The sequence below is a fragment of the Narcine bancroftii genome, chromosome 2 (genome assembly GCF_036971445.1).
Source record: "Narcine bancroftii isolate sNarBan1 chromosome 2, sNarBan1.hap1, whole genome shotgun sequence".
NCBI lineage: Eukaryota > Metazoa > Chordata > Chondrichthyes > Torpediniformes > Narcinidae > Narcine > Narcine bancroftii.
This window is the reverse complement of record NC_091470.1, coordinates 56,356,668-56,373,792: the sequence shown is the minus strand read 5'-3', so window position 1 is coordinate 56,373,792 and position 17,125 is coordinate 56,356,668. Positions and strand designations below refer to the sequence as shown.

Sequence of the window (17,125 nt, the reverse complement as noted above, 5' to 3'; positions counted from 1 at the left end):
GAGGTTGCTGCCCACCGAACTGTGAGGCCCCAAGATGCACAGTTTGAGGCGATATCAGCCCACTGGCGGTGGTCAATGTGGCAGGCACCAAGAGATTTCTTTAGGCAGTCCTTGTACCTCTTCTTTGGTGCACCTCTGTCACGGTGGCCAGTGGAGAGCTCACCATATAACACGATCTTGGGAAGGCGATGGTCCTCCATTCTGGAGACATGACCTACCCAGCGCAGTTGGATCTTCAGCAGGGTGGATTCGATGCTGTCGGCCTCTGCCATCTCGAGTACTTCGATATTGGAGATGAAGTCGCTCCAATGAATGTTGAGGATGGAGCGGAGACAACACTGGTGGAAGCGTTCTAGGAGCCGTAGGTGATGCCGGTAGAGGACCCATGATTCGGAGACGAACAGGAGTGTGGGTATGACAACGGCTCTGTATACGCTAATCTTTGTGAGGTTTTTCAGTTGGTTGTTTTTCCAGACTCTTTTGTGTAGTCTTCCAAAGGCGCTATTTGCCTTGGTGAGTCTGTTGTCTATCTCGTTGTGACAGTATATAGAAATATTTTTGGGAGATAAATTGGGAAAGGTTTGTTAGAGTAGGTCATATATAAACACTTTGAAACAGAGCTTATTTGAAATACTGGAGCTATGCCAGACATAGTGGCTTCTCACACCTTTTGGCAAGAGCTTTGAAGAGGGCTTAAGAGACTTCACTAATGAATTGTTGTTTACCAAACCAACAAATGGAAGAGAATGCTGGCACCACTATTGTCTGGAGGAGAGTTTTGCTGTTGTAAGAGGATCATGTGGTTTTGCAAGCAGAGACAGTCAAACAGGGTTTTTCTCAGTCTCGGAGTATATGTGTGTGAGAGAGATACACACATGGAGAGCACTTGACAGTGTCACCAGAAGGAAGTTGCTGGGACTGGAGCAGGACAAGCCAGCAAGCTTTTGGAAGACAGCCTGGTCGAAGCCCTTGTGGTTCATGCAAGAGGAGAAGACTGGCTGTCTCATGTTTCACTTGGAATAAGGGAAACAAAAAGGAACCCTGTGATGACCTGAAAGAAAGAGGTTATCATCTGGAGAACCCTGATGAGGCAAGTTTCATCAGCAAGACACTGAGGTGACTGATGGACGTACATCAGTTGTGGGTGTCCTGGAACAACATATCTCTTTCTGAAAATCAATAAGAACCTTCCTGAGCAGTAACCATTTAACTTTCGAGCACCAAAGGTGAACTTTATACATGTTAAATTCTGTGCACAGTATAAGAATTCCCTGCAACCAGTGAACTTGGAGGAATGAGAAGTGAGATTGGACTGTGAATCAAAGAACTTTTTCTGAACTTACACACACATTACTTACACGTCTGCTTAGAATTAGGGAGTTAAGTTAATAATAGATAAGTTAAAGTTTGATTCTGTTTTCATGTTTAAAGATAATTTAAAAAAAAACTTTTGGTTAAGTAACCATTTGTCTTGGTGAATATATATTGCTGCTGGGTTTTGGGGTCCTCTGGGCTTGTAACAATAGTAATGTTGTAAGATTACATAACTTGTTCATAACAATAAATCCTGATTCTGATTCAATGTGCTGTATGTGAAATAACATATTAAAAATTCAGTTCTCTTTGAAGCCAACCCCTGCAACAATATTAAATATTTGTTACATTTATGTGGGGGCTTCCTTTTTTTTGTTGGGCCAGAGTTCACCTGCACCATGGTAAATCCAGCACTGGAATAAATTCGGTGGTGCCCCCTTCTCTTGGTGCCCTAATGGTTAATCCAGGCCTGCTTACAATCCTGTACATTTTTGGTTGGGAGAAAACCCAGGTGACACAGGGAGAATGTACAAATTCCTTGAAGACAGCCCTGGATTCAAACCTTGGTTGCTGGTGCTATAATAGAATCGCCCTAACAGCTGTGCTAACTGTGCTTCCCAAATTGAGAGCATTCCTCTTGATTCCCATTATCTTCCATTTTACTTGTGCCATTTAATGCTGCACTTGGTAAAATTCTGACTTGATTTCAAGGAAAATCATTCTCTTCACACCTTTGGAATTCAACGTTTCAGTTGATCTTTAGACCAAACTTGGAACAAGTTCTGGAGCTAAGTAGTCATGACGAAACCCAAAGTGAACATTGAAAGTTGACAACACCTTCCATCATTTTGCTGATAACTGAAAGTAAAATGGCTGGGGAGTTACTAGCTGGGGAGAATTTGCCCTGTTTTTTTTTTTGGAGAAGAAATATCTGGAATATTCTCTACATTTTAGAAGAGATACAAATGTTTAAACTGGAGAGTAAGCTTGCTTAAACTCAATAAGAAATTTGGGCATAAGTATTAAGTAGTAAAGCAGGAATTTGGTCTGGTAGCCTTTCCTGATCTTTTCTCATGCTTCCATATATTTTTGTCATGTGGATTGAATTGAATTCAGTGAAAGCTGGCTTCTATGATTGTGGGGATGTCAACAGAAAGCTGTGAATTATCTATTTGTTGTTTCTGGATGAAGATTGTCACAAATGCTTTGGCCTTATGTTTCACAATTACCTATGGACTCCTCTGAAGATGGGATTATTCTTGAAACTTCCATCTACAGTTCATTGTTTAACTATTCATCACTATTCATCACTATTCATGACCAGATATAACAGGACTTCAATTCTTTGATCTGATCAGTGGCAATCTGATTGTTTAATTATACCTTCTGGATGCAGTTTTTTTTAATGTGCATGCGGTCCTATGTTGCAGCTTTTCTTGGTGGATACCATTTTTGGGTCCACTCTTATCTGCTCCTTGCATGTCTTCTTCACAGATAATTAAGCCCTGGCTTGATAGAAGGAGAAAGGTAAGGTTTTAGACTGTGTGGGACTACAATTCTGCTACGGCTGATGGCCGATGGTATTCCATTGCTCCCCTGTTTTGAACTGTCAAGTTCAAACCTGTCAAACCTCTTCCATTATCACATTCAGCATGACATTGTATAACATATATGAGACTTTGTCATGAGATGGACTGTTTTGCCAATGCTAAAATATGGACTGATGCATCTAATTAATGAAGAAGAGGATACTTAGTTTTATTCCTCATTTTAGTTAACTCACCACCTGGACTCAGTAATGGTCTTCCAAACTTGGCCAATTCATTCAGTGGTGGTGCCACTGAGCCACTCTTGGTGATGGGCATTGAGGGCCTTCACTCATAGTATATCTTTTGACTTGCTTAAACTTAAAGAGTTCTGACATCAGATGAAGGAGAGTGGAAGATGATCAACAAAAAGCCTTTTGTTGCCCATGCTTGACCTGAGGCCATAAAACATCTGGAGTTAGCCACCTGTTTACCATTGTGCTGCCATCTTTAGTGATCATCTGCCAATGAGACAGAACGCCCTGAAGAATGATTCAGGCCAAAACGTGGAACCTGTTTTACTTTCTGTGGAAGATGCATAGCCTGCGGAGTTTCTCCAGCACATGACTTGTGATGGAGGAATCTGAATCACTGGCTGAAAGGAATGATTATGAAAGTGTAACTATGTCAAGCAGTTAGAGTATTGTCAGGAGCTTTCATGTTAGGGACACCAGGAAATGCTTATGGCAACTCTTTGTTTGCCATACAGCAGACAAAAGTTAAAGTATATCATGTATATTACATTTTTAATGTATTATTACATGATAATAAAAGGAATCTTGAAACTTGAACCTTAATTGACAATGCTGTATTAAGGAAATTGCAGATGATATTTTCCACAGTTTTAAGATTAATAATTTGGCTGCATTATTATTGAAATTTTCAAGCTGTTTTTGTTCAGATGACATAATTTTTTTGAAAGCACTTTTATGGTCTTAAAAAGTGCAAATAGATTTCCACCGACTATGAAAACAACAAAATAATTATTCAGATAAATGTGTAACTTTGTCACAAGGAACCAGATTATTAATTGTTTACAATGAAAAGTTTCATATCTAATACTTATTTCATTTTGGCAGTCTATTTTTAACAAGTCATTATGCATACATTATGTGTGCGTTTTAATGAGGCAAGGGGATCCACAAGATGAATTAGATAAGAATGTTGATCCCCACATGGAAGAATTTAAGATAGAATTTCAGATTATTTTATTGATACAATGACTAAACATTTTTAATTGAATGTGTTTGGATGTGAAACTCCAATTTACATGAAGAATCTATTTCTTGAGGACCTTCTTGTAGGATCACAATGAGATATTGACACTTGATCATTCAAATTATTGGATAATCTGAAATAATTTTAATTCACTAAAAATAATATGTATAACAGAAATCTGTTAACAGAACCAAATGTTGTACATCAGCAGGAAGAAAGTGCATGCTTTGCAAATTCATATCATGAAAGCTCATATGAACAAATCAGAATGAGAAAGATCATGTTAAACAAGTTCCATCAATATTGAGAAACATAGGAGTATAGCTAAAAGAACTGTTCCTGACCAACTCAATCCTGCGTTCCAGTGCTGTTTTTGGGGACCTCACTGGTTTCCTCTGGTTCTCTAGTCCCCTCCCACATCCCAAAAAAATGCAGGTGTGTGGCGGCGCACATATTTGCAGCGGCGAACCAGCCCTGCATGTCACGTGCAGTTAGTGGAGCAGCTGCGGCATAGATGGCATCGCGGGTCCTTCTCTTCTGGTACAGACCAGAAGTACACGTACACACTGACGTCAGCATTTAGTGAGTTCCGGTTTGCGAGGAATGGGCTCCGGATGGCCTTAAAGGCTGTAGTGTGAACTTCAAAGTAAATCAGTTGTGCTTAACGAGCTCACAGCCTGCTGTCTCAGTTCTTCTCACTGCGCTCTCGCACAATCCACTACAGATGGGTAAATTCATTTTTTAATTGTGTGGAGGAGTGGAAGAATCCGAGGTGGAGAGGTGAGTCTGATTAGAATTCGGGTGGAATAAAATAGCATTTATGTAAATGGTGCTTGGTGTTTGATTAAGCACTGCAAAGGTAGCTGAATGAAATCTCTAACCTTAATTCAAGTGACTTGTCAGTTACTTGATATTAATTGAAGCACCATAAATGAAAGATCAGCTTTGGTAAATTTTGTTTAATGTTACCATCATGAAAAATTATTCACTTCAAAAGGGGCTGATTTCAAAATCAAGTATTCCTGAAATTTTCCAAATTGGAGGGGAGGGGCCTTTGGAATAAATAAAAATGGTCTTTTATCTATCTTTTTCAAAATAGAATATAGCTTCTACTATTATAGTACAATGGTAACATACATAAAATTATGCAATATTAATGTGGAAAGAAACCTACCTCTTTTTGAGACAAATTAAAGATCCCATCATAATTATTTTCTTTCTTGAAAAGGATATCTTTGACTTTGCGATCTGCACCTTGGTAACCTTCAGCAATAGAACGTCCATTTTGTGGAATATTTGTTTCAGAACTCGGAGACAAATTGTCTTTTGGTTTATCAAAAGTAATTTTATTTGATTGTATATCCTTCATTGGATTAATTTTCATTTTGTAAGACTGATTTACTGACATATTTTCATAATTTTCTCTGTTTAATGGTGTTTCAATGGGCTCAAACATTTCAACTTTTGACATTCTGGAAAAGGTGTTTTTATCTAATGAACTTTCAATTGGGTTTCTTTGTGTTTTCGGCAGCAAAGAATGAAGATATGGGTTTTCAACATGGCATTCTAATGATGGAAACATGTTGCCTTCTGATGCATTACTTGTTTGATTAATAGGAATAAAGGATGTATCTTGATTCTTTGTAACTTTATTTGTTTCACTTAGATTTTGACACGTGTTTTGGTCAACTGGTGCTACATGAACAGTATCTGGCACCACAGTATCCAATCCATCATTTGGCAATGGTAATTCATCTTGAACAGGGTTCCTTTGTAATGTAGAATTAAATAAGCAAGATCTATCAGATTGTTCTTTAAAATCTTCATTAAGTAAGTTATCATCTTCACCACTGTTTTCCAATCTACTCTCTTCATTAAAATCTAAAGGCAGAGGTGTGGTGCTTTTCTCATCTATGCAAACATTTACCTCACCACAGTCACTGTCATGTGATGATATGGACAGGTAGGAGTAAAAGTCTCCTTTTCGAAGCTGCAAAGCTCGGTGAGAATGTTCCAGCACCTTTTCCTTGATCTGAGCCACTGATGTTGGACTCACCGTTTCAGAGTCATGCTGAGATATGTTCTTCAAAGCTGAAGATGCCATGTCAATTATTTCCATTACAAAATTATGAACGGAACTATCTTCTTCCACCTCACTATGAGTAATATTAGAATGGCAGGTACAGTTTGAAGTATCTTTTCCACAATCTTCCTCCAACACTTTATTTTCTAAATTTTGATGAGATAAATATTCTAAACCTGAATCTTTACTAGTTTCATCTCCATGGCAATTAAACACCATTTCAGCTTTAGAATATTGATGTTGATTTCTTTCATATTCACTTGTTGTACCTTTTTTCCCATCTAACGCTTCAACATCATGAAACTTTTCAAGTCTTTTCACACAAATAGCTTCCTCATCAATATTAAAAGTGGATGATAATAAATGTTTGCTTGCAATTCTATTGTCTGCCAAACATGTACTTTTTTTATAATTCTGTTGGGGTTGTTTAAGGATCCGGGGAACTGGAATGTGTTGTGGTTCTGCATTTTGCTCAAATGTACTATTAAATAATTCAGATTGCAAACATTCTGTTTCATGGGTTTTGCTAGTATTTTGACCCTTTTCAAAAGAATCATGTTTGCTGTTTAGCACTCTTCTTAGTTCTTTATCATCTTTTAATGCAGATTTTTCCACATTGCCATTTTCTACATCATCTTTTAAGTGGTGAGTACTGTGTCTGAGAGTTTCATTTCCAGTCTGTATGAAATGTGATTCTTTTGGATAGAGAGAATTGTTTTTACAGTCTTTAGACTCAGACTGCTTCAACAGCAAACTGTTTAAAAATGGATAAAGTGTGGAGGTATTTTTGAAGATAGGTAACCTGGTACTATTTGGGTCTATATTGTACCGATCCTTTTCTCCTGTATTCAATTTTGGATTGAGTTTTTTCTTTCCTTTGGTGGGGACCGAAAAAATTGGTTTAATCCAGTGATGGAATTCATTCTTCATATAGTCTTTATCTAAAAAGCGATTAGTTTCTTCATTAATGTCTTCATCTGAAGCAATACTGGAGTCGTCATCATCCTTAATGCACAGATCCTCTTCAGTTAGTGTAAGAGTTGAACTGGAAAGCAAATCACTATCATCTTCTTCATCCGTGCAAGCAGACGTGCAAGACACATTTACAATCATGCTTATGTTAGTATCAGCTTCATCAGTCACTGAGCGATTAACACACTTTTTGAATGATGCATTGGAGTCCAAAATTCTGTTTTTATGTACAATGATGTCTTCAGAGCACAAGGAGAGCTCATCACTGCTGCTTAGCTCTGTGAGAGAAGCAGCAGAATCTTCATTTGCTGATGATGTGGCATCAAATGATTGCTGGCCAGTGAATGACATTTTAAGAGAGTTACTCTGCAGTGTGATATCAGAAATACTACGTTTCATTTTTGGACTTAATGGATTCTGGATGTTTTCTAAACGCTTCAAAAGGTCCAGTGTTCTTTTACTTAGCTCCTCCACTGCATCACTACCAATGCTGATGTCCCCTGAACTCTGGAGGCTAAGTAGCTCCTCTGTAATTTTGCATGGATTACCCCAGCTGTCGAAAGAAGTACTACGATGAAAATCTCCATTTTTGTGATGATTGGTTCCATGCTTAAATATGTCATCTGCAATCGAAAGCAATTCCATAGATGACCTCTGAGACAAAAATGTGAGATCTGTGTCATTTATAAGATCTGGAGATATTCTAGCATCATTTAATTCACTGTGGCCAGAGTCAAGGTTCTCTTTGATTGATAATACTGGCAGACATTTTTCTGACACAGCACCGTCTCGTTTGACATCTGGAGATAAGTGTCCATTTTTACAGATAACTTCAGCATAATCTGGTTTTGGGTTCACATTCCCATCAGTAGTTTCCTTTTCTTCAGGCAAGTGAGTTATACTTAACTCAAGCTCAGGGCCCTGCAGGTAAGAATAGTCATAAAATGTGAACACGTCATATTGTGCCTCCAGATCAATTGAAAAGTCCTTCAAACTGACTTTATTCATATGAAAAGGTTGTAAATTCTCTTCATTATTCAGAGACTGTGATTGAAAATCTTCTGACAATTCTACTTCAGTTTTTATTCTCTGTATTTTTGCTCCATTCGTTATTTCTCTTTTTTCACATGAATCTTGCCTTTTACAAATGCATGCCTGAATTGGACAATCTTTATGTTTCAATTCTATCAGGGGATGCAATGGTTTGGTAGATAACTTAGTTTGCATTTCATCTTGCTTTGACAAAGAAGTTGTTTCTGTATCACCCTCACTGACTATTCCACTCTCACTCTCCGGCCTCACTGTTGATAGTTTGTCCTCTTTCCCTGCAATCAAATCACCCAGCAAGTCTGCTAAAGAGTCATCAGATGAAAAAGAAGAATCTTTACTTGAACTCCTTACTAAATTGGTGTGAAGCTTTTCATTGGAAAAAATTGGTGCATTTTTGAAGAATGATGAATAGTTTCTTCCAAGGAGCTGTAGATTATGTAGGCTAGGGTACTGATTAGTATATGGAAAAGAAGAAGAAGGTGGTTCACCAGGACTGTACAGTGATTCTCCAGGGCCACTGCTGTAATGGTCTTCCATAAGTTCATCAGCAAGATTTTTCATGGGCCCAAGCAAGACGTTTGAAATATCATTCTGTTCGCATGCAAGATCAGGTGTCTCTTCTTGGATACTAATCAAATTGTTACTCATGTCTGTTTCATCCCATTCCAATGAATCTTCACCTGAAATATTTAACTCCATCAGGCCAGGCTCAATACAGTTTATTGAGACCTAAAAAGAAACAAAAATTAATTTTCAAAGCTTTAGATGTGTTTTAATAAGCACTGATAAGTTAATAGGAGTAGCATTTTTATATTATTAATGAAAACAGCAAGACAATTTGAAGAGGGATTGTCCAAGGCCTAGTATCCCTCACTTTTTATGATCTATATGGGGAGATATGTTTGGTGATATAAAAATTAAATAAAGCATAGAATTTAAGACATGATAGCATGGCTTGTGAAGGGAAGATTGTGCCTCACAAGTTGTGCCTCATGAGTCTAATAGAGTTTTTTGAGGAAGTAACAAAAAGTATTAATGAGGGTAGGGCAGTAAATGTGGTCTACATGGATTTTAGCATGGTTTTTGACAAGGTCCCCCATAAGGATGCATCCAGGAAGTCATGAGTCATTGGATCAGTGGAAAATTAGCTGTATGGAAAAAAAATGAGCTTGCAGGAAGAAAGCAGAGATTAGTAGTGGGAGGAAGGTATTCTGCCTGGAGGCCAGTGACTAGTGGAGTGCTGCAGGTTCTGGGTTCTCTGCTCATTCTGATTTTTATAATTGACTTGGATGAAGAGGTGGATGGATGGGTCAGTAAGTATAGTGATGTCAATCCAATAAATAGTCACTTGAAGGCTAAGTGAGACATTTTATTTGTGACACGCTTCAATTATTTCCAATACAAGTCCAGATGTACTTAAATCCTTTAACACGTACACTTGAAATGATCTTCTTTAATGTTGAAATGTCCATAAATAACATCATAAACATAATATCATCTTAAACATAATAACATCTGTATTGATCTCCATGAAAACGTGAATACTGTGAAAGCAATCAATGAAAATTATGAACGTTTCACTCACCCTTCTTTACGTTGCTATGTTGGATAATACTTTCTAGCTCCCGATTCACCTCTGCCCCACCACACATGCTCCAACCAGCACTACCACACACAAACGCACCGCAGATGCTACAGCCGGCACTTCAATATACTAACACACTGCGCATACTCCTGGAACTCGCAAATGTGCACAATTACAAAGATGGCTGTGGAAAGCCAAATGAACCCACGTACGCCTCCGAGGCTTGTGCAGGAACCAACGGGACGCCTACCAAACAAGGTAAGTAAACAAATTACACATTTTGGTTAGTACAGTAAGTTTGCAGATGACATGATGTTTAGAGGAGTTGTGGATGGTGGTGAAGGTTGTCAAAGGTTACAAAATGATTAAGGCAGGATGCAGAGTTTGGCAGAAAAGTGGCAGATGCATTTCAATCTGGATAAGTGTGAGACGATGCATTTTGGAAGGACTAACCAGAAGGCTGAGTACAGGGTTAATGGTCGGTTACTTAAGAGTGTTGATGTACAGAGGGACCTTGGGGTGCAAATCCATACATCCCTCAAGGTTATCACACAGGTTGATAAGATAGTTAATGTGATTCATTAATGGGGGATTGAATTCAGGAGTAGAGCGGTCATGTCACAACTCTACAAATCTTTGGTAAGACCACACTTAGAGTATTATGTTAATTTCTGGTCACCTCATAATAGGAAGGATGTGGAAGCTATGGGGAGGGTGCAGAGGAGATTTACCAGGATGTTGCCTAGATTGGGAAACAAGTCTTATGAGGCAAGGATGGCAGAGCTGGGACTTTTAACTTTGGAATGAAGAAAGTTGAGAGGAGACTTGATAGAGATCTACAAGATTAAGAGAGGCATAGATAGGAAGGACAGCCAGCACCTGATTCGTAGGGAAGGATCAGCAAACACCAGAGAACATATGTACAAAGTGAAGGGAGGAAAGTTTAGGGGAGATATTAGGGTTAAGTTTGTGGGAGCCTGGAATGGCTTGATAGGGATGGTGATGGATGCTGAAAATTGAGGGCATTTAAGAGACTCTTAGACAGACACGTAGATGAAAGAAAAATAGAGGGCTATTGGGTAGGGAAGGTTTAATATTTTTAGGAAGGGATGTATGGGACAGCACAACATCGAGGGCCAAAGGGCCTGTACTATGCTGTATTGTTGATAAAACAATAGACAGGCGACAACTAATGTATTGTGCATAGTTAAACACCACTACAACAATGATATCATAGCATTTGACAATATTCAGAGGAAATTCATAAAAACCTTTATGGGTTTGTTAGTTTAGTTGTATGAAAACATCATTCAGACTGGCGTTATTTTGGAAATCCAATGAGGCTCAATTGACATACTTAGAAATAGAAGAGGGTCAGCAGTGAAGTTGGTAATAGAAGGCATGTTGGGAGTGGGGAGGGAATGCGGAATCTGAAATATGCTGTGTGAGTAGACAGTTGAGGCTGAAACCTTCATCACATGTGGAAGACGCCAGCAACCTTCTTGAAGTTTGAGAGAGTCTGGAGGCAGAAAAGTCAGTAGTTTTTACTAAGGAGAAGGTGCTTGAGTAGCTGAACGGTCTGAAGGGGGAATGTGACCTGGGCTGATTGGATTCTGAAAGAGGAAGCTGAAAAGATTGTGAATACATTATTAGTGAATTTTCAAAATAACTAGAGTTGGGAATGGTTCTAGAGCACTGGATAATTGTAAATATTAGTCCACTTTTAAGAAAGGAGAGAGGCAAAAGACAGGGCAATATAGGCCATTAGCCTGACATCAGCGATAGGGAAGATTCTAGACTACTTTATTAAGGTTGGGGTTTTGGGGTACTTGAAAGCACAAGACTAAATAGGCCAAAGTCAGCATGATTTCCTTCAGGAGAGATCTTGTGTGACAAATTTGTTGGAACTCTTCGAGGAAAGAATGAGCAGAGCAGATAAAGGAAAGTCAGTGGATATTGTTAACTTAGATTTTCAGAAGGCCTTTGACAAGGTGCATCACATAAGACAGCTAAATAAGATAGGAGAGAATGGTATTTCAGAAAAGGTACCAGCATGGATCGAAGATTGGCTGACTGGCAGAAGGAAAAGAGAGGAAATATAAGGGGGCTCTTCTGGCTGGCTGCTAGTGAATTGTTGTGTTCTGCAGTTGGGCCCACAACTTTTCACGTTGCATGTAAGTAATTTTAGATAACTGATTTGATAGCTTTGCAGCCCATTTTATGGATGATATTAAGAAGGGTGGAAGTGCAGGTAGTGTTGATGAAGTAGGAAGCCCGCAGAGGAACTTGGACAGATTGAGAAAATGGGAAAAGAAATGGCAGATGGTCATGCATTTTGGTAAAAGGAGTAAAGGCATAGACTATTTTATAAATGAAAACATTCAGAAAATGGCAGTTCAAAAAAGAGTCAGGAGTCTTAGTGCAAAATTCCCTAAATGTTAACTTGCAGGTTGAGTCAGTAGTAAGGAAGCCACATGCAATGTCAGCATTCATTTCAAGAGGACAAGAATATAAAGCAAAGGTATAATGCTGAGGCTTCAAAAGGCATTGGTCAGACTACATCTGGAATATTGTGAGCAATTTTGGGTCCCTTATCAAATGAAGAATAAGCTGGTGAGGAGAGGGTCCAGAGGAAGTTTATGAGAATTATATCAGAAATGAGAGAATTAGTGTGTGAGGCTCAGAAGGACGAGGGGGAGATCTCATTGATACATCATGAATATTGAAAGACTTGGGACATGGAGAAGATCTTTCTTTTCAGTAGCAGGAGGTCCCAGCCTCAGAATAAAAGGACATTCATTTAAAGAGAGATGAGGAGATATTTCTTCAGCCAGAGGGTGGTGAATCTGTGGAATTCATTGCCACAAGTGTCTGTGGAGGTAATCATTGGGTAGATTTAAAGTGAAGGTTGATGTTCTGAACTCGTAAGGGTGTCAGTTATTAGAAGAAGGCAGGAAAATGGGGTTGAAAGGAGCAAACTTGATATGTTATAACTCTCAAAGGTATGTACAGGGAGTTAGAGAATAAAATCTATCTCAATATCTCTTATTTGGGATATGCCATACATTTCTGTGGATCTACATATGACTAAATAATAAATTGGTAACCCCATAGTATTAAGTAATGTGCATTTCATAATACATCTCTGGAGACATATACAAAGGATTCACGATGGACTTCTGTTATTGGGGGAGGTTATGGTTAGCACAGGCAATGCAGTTGCTCAAAGTCATCAAACTGAAGTGTGGAGCATTTTTAATTTGGGCCATGGTTAGTTAGAATTTGATTGGTGGACTGGTCACCTGCTTGGGATGGAGTTTGGGAACCCGTCTATATGTAAGACAGGAATTCCTTCTGGTATCTTGAAGATAAACCAGGCAGGACATCCACAATGAATGAAAGAGGTTTGAAGAATGTTGTAGATCAGAGAAACCTACCACATAGTTCCCTAAATGACAACAAGGGAATGAAAATAATGTTTGGCATGCCTGCCTTCATTTAATAGAGCCCTGAATTAGGAACTGCATGGCCAACTTAAAGCCCTCTACATCCAATCAAATTAAGTTTGATTGCAGAGAGACTGGGGGTGGCAATTCCTGGTAGTGAGCCCTGTCCAGCACCATACAGCCCCTTTTGATTACAAAAATAATGATCGAAAAAAAGGGAAGATTACAATCCAAATAGTTCCTAGTTTCTTGCACCAACTCTTAAAACAACATATTTCCTCATGAAAATTGTGACTTTTGGAGTTGAACCAACCTTTATGTATATAACAGAGAAAATTAAAGGTAACTGATGAACAGAATTACTATATATTCCACTTTGAAGTTCAGTGAGTCACTTTGAAGATAGCAATTCCCGTCAATATTTATAGCATTTTGTATCAAAGCAAATTGGAATCTTGCCCTGTAACAATAATACCACTCATAAATTGCATTTATAATGCTTTTATTTGCTGAGTAAGTTTTTAAAAAATGGCCATATGCTTCCGGCAGTAAATTCACAGATGCTGCAGTATTTTATTTATTATTGACATCCAATCCAAAAAACATAATTCAACATAAATATAAATAATAAACCATTCATTCTATTAGTCAAATTTTAAAATACCTGATTGTTCTTTAGTTTTGGGAACTGATGTTCTTGAGAGCCCACAAACAACTTCAATTTTCAATTGATTTCTTTCTGAAATACCTTTGTTGTTATTTTCTTGTTACATCTAATTTTTACTTCAACTAACTTTGAAGCTAGTATCTGAAGAAAATAAGCTTGAGTGGACCCTTGGCATTCAATATCCAAGGCTTCAATTTCCCACAATATTTCTAACATAATTTTTATTTCCTCAACTGCTGGAAAAAAATGATCAATCTCCATCCTAAATTTACTCTTTACATTACCCAAGGTAGAAAATTCCAGAAGTTCATGGATATTTTACAGAAGGGGTTGTTCTTCATCAGTCTTGAATAGGTGACTCCTTACCCTGAGACAAGGATCTCCACTTGCAGATTCACAAATTGGACCCTTGAACTTTTGCTTTTTTAAATTCATTCATGGTATGCCAACATTATTGTTCATCTCTAAATGACCCAGCCAGGAGAGGATGTATTTCAAATGTAGCTGTATTATCTGTGCTGGGTGTGGAGGGCATCGTGCCCTGAATTCTAGTTAAAGGATCTAAGCCTGTGAGCATATAAGTGCAGAGGGTGCTGTCTCTGAAATACCCTTGACAGAAAGAAAATGGGCCAGAGCTTTGAAACTGTGAAATCAGAGTTATTTCAACGCTGTTCAAATATTTCTAGCATTCAGTGGCTTTTAATGGCTGTATGTCACATTGTGTAGAGGTAGCTGAATCCCTTCCACGAAGGGAATTTTTGAACCAGATGAGTTCTTGCGACAATCTGTTTCATTGATGACATGAATGAGAGTTTAATTTTTAAATTCCAGATTTAATTACTTTAAATTCTCCAGCTACCATTTGGACCTTTGTGTCTTAATAAAAGGTTAAGATCTCTGGCAGCATGTCCAGTAAATTAACCAATATGCTTCCACAGCTCCATTTCAATGAAATTATTACTTATTCTTTGAACTCTTGAAAATGTTGATCTATTTTCTCTCAATCATTCCTCACCAGGGCAGCTCCCTCATCCCAGGAATTAATCAAATAAATCTTCCCAGCAAGGAAACCAAACTGCACTTTGTTCCTCATGTCCAGTCGACATAAAGCTCTACATAATTGCAACAGGTCTTCCTTAATCTTACATTCTAACCTCCTCCCAGTGAAGGTTAATATACCATATGCCAAACTGTTTGTCACATTAGCTTGTTAATTCTCTGATATTCATATGTAAGAAGCCCTGGTCTCTCTTTTGCTAATATTTATCAGTTTCTTGGTATGTAAAAAGTATTTTGATATCTACTTCTAATTCAAAAATTGACAATTTATCTTCCCTTCCCACCCCTCCAAGGACCCAAACAGTCTTCCCAAGTGAAGCAGCGATTCACTTGCATTTCTTTGAATTTAGTGTTTAGAACTTGGTGTTCATATTTGATGTCCTCTGTATCAGAGAAACCAAATATGGTGATCACTTTGCAGGTCAGCTATGTTCAGTCCTCAGAGGTGACCTTGAGTTTCCCATTACCTGCCACTTCAATTCTCAATATGATCCATCAGTCTCCTATACTGTTACAATGAGGCCCAACACAATCCTGAGGAATAACACCTCATTTCCTATCAGGGCACATTGCAGAATTCTGCAACTTTAGTTAACTTAATATGTTAGCCATCTATTTGTGATACTGATCCATCTTGGTTTTTTTTCCCCACTTTTTCTTTTTTATTCTCTGGGAGTGAAGGATATGGTCAGACTGACTTGCTGGACATGTCTTCCTGCTCTGCATTATGCAACTCACACATTATTTTTTCTCTTGTGTCCATGTTTTCACACTCTAATTGTTCCCATCCTTTTTTCTTCTTCTTTCTTTGGCTTGGCTTTGCGGACGAAGATTTATGGAGGGGTAATGTCCACGTCTGCTGCAGGCTTGTTGGTGACTGACAAGTCCGATGCGGGACAGGCAGGCACGGTTGCAGCGGTTGCTAGGGAATTTGGTCGGTTGGGGTTAGGTGTTGGGTTTTTCCTCCTTTGTCTTTTAACAGTGAGGTGGGCTCTGCAGTCTTCTTCAAAGGAGGTTGCTGCCTGCCGAACTGTGAGGCACCAAGATGCACGGTTGGAGGCGATATCAGCCCACTGGCAGTGGTCAATGTGGCAGGCACCAAGAGATTTCTTTAAGCAGTCCTTGTACCTCTTCTTTGGTGCACCTCTGTCTCGGTGGCCAGTGGAGAGCTCGCCATATAACACGATCTTGGGAAGGCGATGGTCCTCCATTCTGGAGACGTGACCCACCCAGCACAGTTGGGTCTTCAGCAGCGTGGATTCGATGTTTCTGGACTTTGCCAGCTCAAGTACATCGATGTTGGTGATGAAGTCACTCCAATGAATGTTGAGGATGGAGCAGAGACAGCGCTGATGGAAGCGTTCTAGGAGCCATAGGTGGTGCCGGTAGAGGACCCATGATTCGGAGCCGAACAGGAGCGTGGGTATGACAACAGCTCTGTACACATTGATCTTTGTGTGTTTCTTCAGGTGGTTGTTTTTCCAGACTCTTTTGTGTAGTCTTCCAAAGGCGCTATTTGCCTTGGCAAGTCTGTTGTCAACCTCATTGTCGATCCTTGCATCAGATGAAATGGTGCAGCCGAGGTAGGTAAACTGGTTGACCGTTTTGAGTTCTGTGTGCCCAATGGAGATGTGGTGGGGGGGGGGGGGGGCTGCTGGAAGTCATGGTGGGGAGCTGGCTGATGGAGGACCTCAGTTTTCTTCAGGCTGACTTCCAGGCCAAACATTTTGGCAGTTTCCGCAAACAGGACATCATGCGCTGGAGAGTCATCCACTCGTCCACTCTGATAACATTAGGCCCTTTCAAATTGCCATGTAAAATGGGGTTAACTGGGCAATTTGCCCCAGTTAGTGCCCCAATTACGCGGCAGTTAGAAAGGGTCTGATCCAGTCAACCCCAATGGAATCCAACCGGTTCCTGACCTACCTCGGAGGTAGTAAGGGAACCCAGTTAAACTTATCTAGGTCGCATCCACAGGCGGCTTGAACAGGAACGTGGCCAACCCAGTTACTCCAGTGATGTCAGTGCTGGCGTCACAGGGAAACCCCTGGCTGAAATGCCTGCTGTGATCGGGGGGAGAGAGTGGTTGCTGCCACAGGACCTGGGGTGGGAGGGGGGAAGAGGTCACTGTCATGGTGGTGGGGA

At 39.4% G+C, this 17,125-nt stretch overlaps 1 protein-coding gene across 7 annotated transcripts in view; it reads right to left on the bottom strand.

The window, feature by feature from the left end:
• Positions 1 to 17,125, bottom strand: part of akap6 (A kinase (PRKA) anchor protein 6) — a 427,053-nt gene that overhangs the window by 11,094 nt on the left and 398,834 nt on the right. For 6 of the 7 annotated variants that reach the window (XR_011351260.1, XM_069916733.1, XM_069916734.1 and 3 more), the window contains one exon: positions 5,293 to 8,952. Coding sequence is in view for 5 of the 7 variants with exons in the window: in XM_069916733.1 (XP_069772834.1) it covers positions 5,293 to 8,952 (3,660 nt within the window). In the remaining 2 variants the exon portion in view is untranslated. Of the gene's footprint in view, positions 1 to 2,697; positions 2,824 to 5,292; positions 8,953 to 17,125 lie in introns of all 7 variants that reach the window. The other variant, XR_011351262.1, reaches the window with a different exon arrangement.